Here is a 10,565-nt window from a genome sequence, read left to right on the forward strand (position 1 = left end):
GGCCTATAAGTCTGTCTCTTCTCTTAACTATATTTTTTCAGATGCTTCTTTCTTCATCAAATTGCCGCAACACCTCTTCATTTGTCACTTTATCCACCCATTTGATTTTTAACATTCTCCTACAGCACCACATTTCAAAAGCTTCTAATCTTTTCTCTCAGGTACTCGGATTGTTGAAGTTTCAATTCCATATAAAGCTACGCACCAACCATATACTTTCAGAAGTGTTTTCTTGACATTTAAATTAATTTTTAATGTAAGCAAAATTATATTTCTAACTGAAAGCTCATTTCACTTGTGTTATTCAGCGTTTTATATCGCTCCTTCTTCATCCATCTCTAACAATACTACTTCCCAAATAACAAAATTTTTCTACCTCCATAATCTTTTCTCTTCCTACTTTTATATTCAATGGTCCATCTACATTATTTTTACTCATTTCATTACTTTCGTTTTGTTCTTGTTTATTTTCATGCGGTAGTTCTTGCATAGTACTTCATCCATGCCATTCATTGTTTTTCTAAATCTTTTTTATTCTCAGCTAGAATTACTATATCATCAGCAAATTGTAGCATCTTTATCTTTTCACCTTGTTGTGTTACACAGGATCTAAATTGTTCTTTAACATCATTAACTAATAGTTCTATATAAATATTAAAAAGTAACAGGAGTAGGGAACATCCTTGTCAGACTCCCTTTTTATTTTAGCTTTCTTCTTTTTTTCTTCAATTATTACTGTTGCTGTTTGGTTCCTGTAAATGTTAGCAATTGTTCTTCTATCTGTACGTGAACCCTAATGTTTTTTAAATGCTGAACATTGTATTCCAGTGTACTTAATCTAATTTTTTTTCTAGGTCTATAAATGCCAAGTATGTTGGTTTGTTTTTCTTTAATTTTCCTTCTACTATTAATCTGAGCACTAAAATTGCTTCCCTTGTTCCTATACTTTTCCTAAAACCAAACTGGTCTTCTCCTAACACTTCTTCCACGCTCCTCTCAATTCTTCATCATGACTATAACACTTTTTTAAGCCTGACAGAACTTCCCTTTTCTGTAAATATTACACACCAGTTTGTATAATCTATCGCTTCCTTAACTCCACTGCGCAGTAATTCTGCAGGTATTCCGTCTATTCCAGGAGTCTTTCTACCATTCAAATCTTTTAATGCTCTCTTAAATCTAGATCTCAGTATTGTTTCTCCCCTTTCATCCTCTTCAACTTCCTCTTTTCTTCTATAACACCATTTTCTAATTCATTTCCTCCATATAACTCTTCAATATATTCCCCCTACTTATCGACCTTTCCTTTCATATTATAAATCAGTATATCATGTTTGTTTAACTCATAATTAGATTTTATTTTATGCACCACAAAATTTTCCTTAACTTTCCTGTATGCTCCGTCTATTTTACCAATGATCATTTATTTATCTTTCCACTTCTGAACACTTTTCTTTAATCCACTCTTCTTTCACTAGTTTGCACTTCCTGTTTACAGTATTTCTTAATTGTCGATAATTTCTTTTACTTTCTTCATCACTAGCATTCTTACATTTTCTATGTTCATACATCAAGTGCAAAATATCCTCTGAAATCCAAGGTTTTCTACTAGTTCTCTTTGTTCCGCCTAAGTTCGCTTCTTCTGATTTAAGAATTTCTTTTTTAACATTCTCCCATTCTTCTTCTACATTTTCTTCCATATCTTTTTTACTTAGATCTCTTGCAAAGTCCTCCTCAAAAATATTCTTTACCTCCTCTTCCTCAAGCTCCTCTAAATTCCATTGATTTATCTAACACATTTTGTTCAGGTTTTTAAACCCCAATCTAAATCTCATTTATAACTAAATTATGGTCACTATCAATGTCTGCTCCTGGATATGCTTTGCAGTCGACGAGTTGATTTTTAAATCTTTGTTTAACCATGATATAATCTATTTGATACCTTGCAGTATCACCAGGCCTTTTCCATGTATATATTCTTCTATTATGATTTTTAAACTGGGTGTTGGCAATTACTAAATTATACTTCGTGCAAAACTCAATAAGTTGGTCCCATCTTTCATCCCTTTTGCCAAACCATAATCATCTACAATATTTCCTTCCCTGCCTTTTCCAATGCTTGCATTCCAATCTCCCAACTATAATTAAATTTTCATCTCCTTTTATAAGTTCAATCACTTCGTCAATTTCTTCATTTACACACTCTACCTCATCATCATTATGGTCACTTGTAGGCATATAGACATTAACAATCGTTGGCTTAGGCTTTGATTTTATCCTTATTACAATGATTCTATCGCTAAGATTTTTTAAGTACTCTACTCTCTTCCTTGTCTTCTTGTTCACTACAAAACCTACTCCTGCCTGCCTTTATTTAATGCCAAGTTAATTATTCTAAAATCACCTGACCAAAAGTCATTTTTCTCTTCCCACTGAACGATGCTAATTCCTACTATATCTGCATTTAACCTATCCATTTCCCTCTTTTAAATTTTCTAACCTACCAAACTTTTTTAGACTTCTATCATTCCATGCTTCAACTTGTAGAATGTTATTTTTTAATTTTCTGGTGACTCCTTCCTTAGTAGTCTCCACCCGAAGATCCGAACAGGGAACTAGTTTACCTCCAGAATATCTTACCAAGGAATACACCTCTATCTTTATTGCATGAAAACGCAGAAAGCTAAATTTTCTTGGAAAAAAAGTTTTCTATTGCTTTCAGCTTGTTGTGACTGTTTAAGTCCTCCTGACCTACGCTCTTAACTGCTGAAAGAGATGCTGTCCTCTTTCAGGAATGATTCCTTAGTCTGGCTCTCAACAGATACCTCTCTGATATGGTTACACCTTTGGTCCAGCTACTCTGTATCAATGAGCACTCAAGCCCCTTCACCATCGATAAGGTCTCATGATTCATAGAGGGAGCAATTTCTGATAAAGCTGCTATTCATAAGTAAAATCACTTAATAATAAACATATAATTGGTTTAGAATAGTGGCTGAGGTAAGAAAGGGTTCACTGTATTTATATTAAACATTTCTAAAATTAAAATTAATTTAGGAACAAAAAAAGAGTGAAAAAATGTTTCGGACAGAGAAAAAATTCTACATTAATTGTTCCAAAAATCTTTTAATTATATGAAAGTCAGAAAGATTATTAAATGTAAACAAATTATAAATTTAAAAATTTGATGATATAAACTAAAGAAACTTTTTAAATATTACCAAACAAAAACTTTTTCTAACTCTGCAAATGTCAAAATGTTCAATTAACAAAATGTGTTACAATTGACATTAGTTCAAAGATTTGGTCACAACAAAAACCAGATACTTAAAATTTCTTAAGTGTTTACTCTGAAACTACTAAACAGGCTTACATATTGTACTACTTTGGTCATAATATGTTACATTTTGTCCCAAGGTAGCACAGAGTAATCTAAAAATATTATTCAAATTTTATGAAATATTCCAGGTATCTCTGTTGTTTGGTATGATATTACAGGTTGTTCCATAACATCCTGAAGTATAAAATAGGAATATAACTGATTGCTCAATCAGCCATACCCAACATTTTTATATATGATATCCACACTGAACAGCGTGTATAAGCCAATTTGTTTTGAGTATAATCACATCAATTCACACAAATATTTACATTATCACACAAGGAAATTTAGTACTTAATGTGTCTCTCAATGCTTTTTGTTGTTAGTTGAAAAATCCTCCATTTGTTCAATACATATATAAGCTTCAAATGAGGGGTTAAGTTACGTTTGTGGTTCACCATCAGTACTTCGATCCTGCATATTCTCAGTAATCATGATTATATTCCTCAAGTAGTATAAAAGCCTGACAGATATGGGTTCTTGAGATTCATTACCTCAAGAAGGATGTCTGACATACATCCTCAAGGATGTCTGAAGGAAACATGTTTATAAATGAACATTACGTTTTTCTTTGACTGTAGAAACAGAATTCTATTTTTGTGGTAGCACTCCTCATATATAATTTCTGCAGAAATTAAACAGACTTTCATCTAATTTTAAGAGCCGTTAACCAATAATTTTCTTGGAACTGTCTTTAGATAATACAGAAAAAAATTATAAAAATACATCCTCCAACTAACATATATTTCACTGCCTGTTGCATAACTGTCTCAACATGAACTGCTTGGTACACAGCAAGAATATTTGATTTTACGACTGTTACAAAAGGGATTTATGATCCTTCTAGCCAATTACCAACTTGTAATCCTTTTTGAACTTAACATAATTTCACATTTTTCTTTCAAAATGGACGAAAACTGCAGTTCCCTGCATGGACTAAACTATTCTCATTGATAATCTTTAAAAAGTTTTTTACTGATAATCTCTAAAAATTGTGTAGTAAAATCAATTTATTGCACATTATAACTAAGAAGAAATCAGTAAAATACTTACACTGATGTCTGAACCCAGTAGGAAGTGTTGAAAATTCTCGTATATATGAATCTTTTAGTTTTGACTGTTTGAGAGACAAATTACTTCCATCTCTTCTCAACGTAAACCCACTTCTAAAATTGTCTTTTATTTCTAAGAATGGTTGCTGAAACAATCAAAATTAGAAGTAATAGATCATACTGCTAAAAAACTCAGATATAATTTTTTTTTTATAATGTCATTTAACTGGTTTCATGCAGTTCTTCATCCCTTTCTATTTTCTATAAATTTCTTAATCACAATTTCATGAAATAAATTAAAATGAAACATAACAGTTATAATCAGATCAATAAGACAACATAAAATGTTCTGAGAAATCACTATCAAACAGGATGACACATTATTTTTAACTAGAATTGTTATATAGCTATAAGAATTGAATCAGAAGGACAAATGACAACAAATCTTATTAACCAATAATTTTTTTTGTTAATAAGTACGGTATGTGCCAAAATATCCAGTACTGGATTTCACACAGTTCTCATGTGAATGTCCATTCATCGGCATATTGTGGCCCAGAATATGTTTGAAAATTTGCACGACCATTATAAACACTGCCTACAGCACCGACGCACACATTTATACTACAGAATAACAGCTCTAGTACTGTATATTTTGGTGCATACTGTAGTTCCTAACAAACTTTCCGAAGAAAGTTTTTTTACAGTGTACATTAATATAATTTACATAAAATCAATCTTAGAGAAATGCATTTAAGGCAACTCTGTATATCAATAAAACGTTGTTCCATTGAAACTAAAAAAAATAATATGCCCTATCTATTGATGTGCTTTAAAACTTTCAAAAGTAGAAATTTTAGAAATAAACAAATGTTGATTTTTCAACAGCTGCATTTTGAAACACTGTTCTGTCAAAAAATTGACAGTTGCTATTACCACAGTTAAGGTTCTTAGATCTGCCCTCCAATTATCATTTATTATAGAGCGCTAACTTACAAAACATTCTGACTTTGTAAACCTAGAGTATAAAACAACCACAAGGATATAAGACTGCTACTTCATCAACAAATGTTACCAGTACACAGGGATGCAGAATAAACAAAAGTACATAAGCTGCAGCCAACTGTCATATTTTATTCTCAGAAATTATAAACAATTGTAGAAAAATAAAAATACATACCTTAGGAAACTGACCTGATTTCACTGCAGCTGGCTCACTGACTTTTTTTTTGTTTGGTTCCTTAAGACATTTAATGTTTTCTTTAATAAAATTTCTCTGTGGTTTTTGTGAAGTCCCTTAAAATAATTAAAAAGACCATATACATTTAATCAAACTAAATACTAGGTATGGAATTACACTTACAATACTACTTTAAAAACCAAGTAATACTTTGCTCGTATGCAAATTATTTACCCAGATGTATATATGTGGACATTTATGTAGTTGTCTGTTCCTTGGGATTATAAAGTACATCTGACATTAAAAATTAAGTCTTAGAAAGAGATATTCCATGGCCAATTTGTTATTTCTCATATTTATAATAAATTTTCCCTTTACTAAAATAAACCACTGAGTGGAAGGGGATGAGGCATGGCCTACATTTCTAGCGATTTCTTTTGTGTTACTTGGTTAATGACCAATGACCATAAATTGCAGGGTCTACCAAGCAATGGGAGCCTAAAGTGTTTTTCCCATTAGGCACTAGTGCCTTAGTGTAAGATTACATTTCCACAGAGGCTGCATGCCCTAACTGGTTTATTGTGCGTGAAACTCTTCTCTCTCCAGAGTTGAACTTATCCAAAATATAAACACAATAATCAAATGTAATAATACTTACTGGTGTTTTATGAACATAGCAGTTATCATATGGAGCTATAGCAGTTATGAAACATAGCTTATCATTCAAGATTTATCTTACCACTTGGAAAAAATTAAGTTCTTTACTATGTTAGATCTTATTTTCTATACTTTCTTGACTTGTGTTAAAGAAAACTTATAGAAATTGCAGTAAATTATGGAAGAAAAATATCTTACTTTTCACTTTACTATGGTTTTTCAGTACTAGATAACTTTGTTAATAGATTATATAATGAATTATGAGGGTAAGTCAATTATTATCCGCAATCGCAATGTAGTTATAAATTTTATTGCAATTCAAATAGGAACCTTACATGTACATAGTCCCCTTGCATTTCAACGCACTTGGTCCATCGTTGCACAAGCTTCCTGATGCCCTCATAAAAGAAGGTTTTTGGTTGAGCTGCGAGCCAGGAATGCACCACTTCTTTCACTGTTTCGTCCAAGGTAAATCGACGGCTCCTTAATGCCTCTTTGAGTGGACCAAACAAGTGGTAGTCAGAAGGGCAAGATCAGGACTATACCAAGGATGAACCAGTACTTAAAAGTTGAGTTTCTGGAGCGTTTCAGCAGTGTGGGCAGCAGTATGTGGACGGGTATTGTCATGCAACAACACAACACCTTTCGACAGCAGTCCTCGGCGTTTGCTTCCAATTGCAGGCTTCAGCTTGGCGGTAAGCATCTCACTGTAACGCATATTGTTTATTGTTGTGCCTTGTTATTATTTATTTCCGCATAATGTTCCAGTACTGGGCCTTTTGAGTCCCAAAAAACCGTAAGTATCAGTTTTCCTGTGGATGGTTGGGTCTTGAACTTTTTTTGCAGGACGAATTTGGATGTTTCCATTAAACAGCAGACTGTTTACTCTCCGGCTCGTAATGATGGATCCATGTTTCGTCACCAGTGATGATTCTGTCTAAGAAGATTCCCGTTCATTGCTATAGCGATCCAAATGTTTTTGGCAGATGTCCAAGCGCGTTTGTGTTTATGCAACTATATGAGTTGTTTTGGGACCCATCTTGCACAGACTTTATGAAACCCATGTCTGTTGTGGATGATTTCGTAGGCAGAACCGTAACTAATTTGCAAGCGATGTGCCACTTCATCAATAGTTACTCGTCTGTCTAAGAAAACCATATCATGTGCACACTCAATGTTTTCCTCATTTGTGGCGGTAAACGGTCGTCCAGCTCCTTCATCATGCGTAACACTTGTGCGACCATTTTTGAATTTTTCAATCCATTTGTAAAAACTCTGTTGCGACAACATACTGTACAAATATTCTTCGATAAATTTTGGCCCCTTATACACCTTTCGAATACAAAAAACGGATCACTGAACGTTGCTCTTCTTTGGTGCAAACAAAAGCAGAGTAGCCAAGGTTAACAGCAAGGCAGTGATAATGGAACACTCGTGCGTCATCTACGCAACACGACAGTACTACCAACATAAAAAAAAATATAACTAAATTGTGGATAATAATTGACTTGCCCTCATATTAAACATATTTAAGGGCAGAATTTTATCTGTCATTTAAGAATAAAAAAGAGCAATTTTAGTTCTTGGTAAAGATAATTTAGAAATTTATTTTTTGAACTAAACTAGGAATTTTAACAATACTTTCAGACTATATATATAATTTCAATTGTGTAAATAAACAGTTGAAAATCAGGTGTGAAGAAACAAATAATTTCCACTAAAATGGTGTGAATTGCCGCTGATTGTTAGGAAGAGTACAGTTTCAGTTAAATCTGGTTAAGAATATGGATAGATTTGCTTAAAGTTAAGTTGAGTAGAAGTTTTGAAATGAGACAATTCAGAAAAATGATAATCTATCCACTGTCAAGATTATAAATTATTTATGAACCAACCTAACCTTAACCTATACTGAAATAACCTCAAATAAATTTCAGTTAAGGTTATTTGTACTTACTAGCCTGTCGACCATAATCATAATGATCTGAAAATTTTGAAAATACTTCAAAGTTATGGGATCATTAACATATTAAAAGTACAAGCATTATTGCTTATAATTATAGATATAAATTATAAATATAATCTAACCAAACTTAACTCACGCTTGCTAACCTCGACTAATTAACAGAAATGTTTTGATTATTTAAATAATAAAGAATTGTAATAATTTCAGAATTTACTATTTAAATACTCAAAACATTACTGTGTTAATTAGTCAAGGTTAGCAACCAAAGCAAGCATAAGGTTAAGTTTGGTTAAATTATATTTATAAAATAAATATAAATGGTTGTAAAAATGGTCATATCGAGTGATATTAACAGCAACCCAAAGTTTCCAATTTATTGGTCGGCGGGCTAATACATAAGTAAAAAGTTATTTATTCCTAAAATAATGTATACTGCACATTTACCAAAGCCCACACCTTAAGTTTAAGCTAACTTTTTAGCCTTAAGTGAATAATCTCAATCTTAACTTAATTTCATTGAAGCAAATTATTTAGTCTGAATGTAACATATATTACACTTGTACAGTGCTGAAGTACAAAACATTTGGTGAGGGTTCTGTGTAACTTACGAGTAACATAACTATTAAGACATTTCTGACAAATAATATCAACAAATAACTTAGATCCTAAATAAGGTATAATCCAAATTTCATCAAAATCAGAGGTGTGCCTGCATATAATTACCTGGGCTTTATGTGACACCACTTCTATCATGGCTCAATAGCTATCGATAGCAACTTTTCTCTAAAATAGTAATACATGTTATTAAATAAACACCAGAGTAATAAAGAATGATCTCTACAAAAGAATCTTTCCAGGTTTTTTCAGAATTCATTCTGTACATTCATTTACTTAGTACTTAATACTAATATATAAATTTCTATTCTGAATCACTATTTCTATTTTTTTTTAAATTATGTTGATTTGAAAAACTTTTAAGATGTATTATTTTTACACCCATGCCCAACAATAATTTTTTACATAAAAAAATAGGTACTTACTCTGGCCAGTAAAAAAATCTCTAATGTGTGACATTTTTATTCATTGAATCTTTTTGGTCTGAAAGAAAAAAACAGTAATTTTAATAAGAGAAATCAGTAATTTTAACAAGGAAAACACTACCATTCTTTAAAATGAAATCTTACATCAACAAAAGAAATGAAAATACAGAATTCAGTTCACTATACAGTCAAAAAACTCTCAGAGACCAACTACTTCCTTCAACATAAATACAAAATTCAATGCGGTGCCTATCAAATATATAGAACAACTGTATATATATCACAGGAATACTTCATTCTACTAGTAAATAAATGTGATGCACTTTTTAATAACAGTTTGTTAATAAATTTAATTATAAGTAAAATTAAGGGATCTCAAATAACTAATGATAATTATCCTAAGAATAAATGATAGTTGAAAAAATGATTATTTAAAAAAAAAATCAAATACCTAAAATTTTGAAAATAATGTTATTAATATTAGAACTTAGTTAACACACCTGATAAGATTGGATGGCTTCAACAAATACATAAACCCAGTTTTAGTTCTTGTTAAAGAATATAATTCATTTCTAATACACAAATTTCCTATTGCAGAAAAAAAATTACTGTACTACATTAAAGAAACAGTTATTACCTATATTTTACTTTAAAACATAAGAAACAGGTTTCCACAACATTCACAGTAAACAGACAAAAAATAAATAAAATGAAAAATACATTAAACATAAAAGAAAGATATTGTTTTATAGTACAAAGAACATAATCAGCAAATCCAATAGCCCATACTCAATGTATTATACTGATGTTTTCATCGGATAGATAATCTATTACAATTAACACCAAACGTATACTACCTCAAAACAATATCCTGTTTACTAAAACAAAGAATTGATGTGGTCTTAATCATTAGGTGAAAACCATTAGAATAGAGATATCTAACGATGCTATTAACTCTTGGTTTAAGAATTATCTTGAATCGACCAAAACGTAAGATAAACATTACAAACTACAGTAACAAACGCACCATGTACACCTTCACGGTAACTCAAGTTAAAGCAAGTGAATAAACTTAACCAAAAACAATTCATCGAACCGATTTACCTATACAGCACAATTTTTGAAGCAAAATTCTCACAGCCAGAATGTGAAACTGGATTAAATTTCAACAATTTAAAGTTTAACTAGTTTTAAATCAAAAATTTCCAAATTTGACAAAAATTTTAATTAATTCCAACGGTCAGATCATATTTTTTTTAAATTTAAGTGTTTCATTGTTGCATCAGTTAAT

General features: G+C 31.3%; 1 protein-coding gene across 5 annotated transcripts in view; it reads right to left on the minus strand.

The window, feature by feature from the left end:
- The window catches only part of LOC142325979 (uncharacterized), a 35,058-nt gene extending 24,498 nt beyond the window's left edge, over positions 1-10,560 (minus strand). The window contains exons 1-5 of one of the 5 annotated variants that reach the window (XM_075368001.1): positions 10,379-10,560; positions 9,775-9,862; positions 9,275-9,332; positions 5,615-5,730; positions 4,436-4,580 (exon numbers count right to left, since the gene is read on the minus strand). In XM_075368001.1, the coding sequence (XP_075224116.1) occupies positions 4,436-4,580; positions 5,615-5,730; positions 9,275-9,308 (295 nt within the window). In that variant the 5' untranslated portion in view covers positions 9,309-9,332; positions 9,775-9,862; positions 10,379-10,560. The other 4 variants (XM_075367990.1, XM_075368029.1, XM_075368010.1 and 1 more) reach the window with 4 other exon arrangements.
- Between the last annotated feature and the right edge of the window lie 5 nt (positions 10,561-10,565).

This window comes from Lycorma delicatula, chromosome 1 (assembly GCF_047948215.1).
Source record: "Lycorma delicatula isolate Av1 chromosome 1, ASM4794821v1, whole genome shotgun sequence".
In the NCBI taxonomy this organism is placed as follows: domain Eukaryota; kingdom Metazoa; phylum Arthropoda; class Insecta; order Hemiptera; family Fulgoridae; genus Lycorma; species Lycorma delicatula.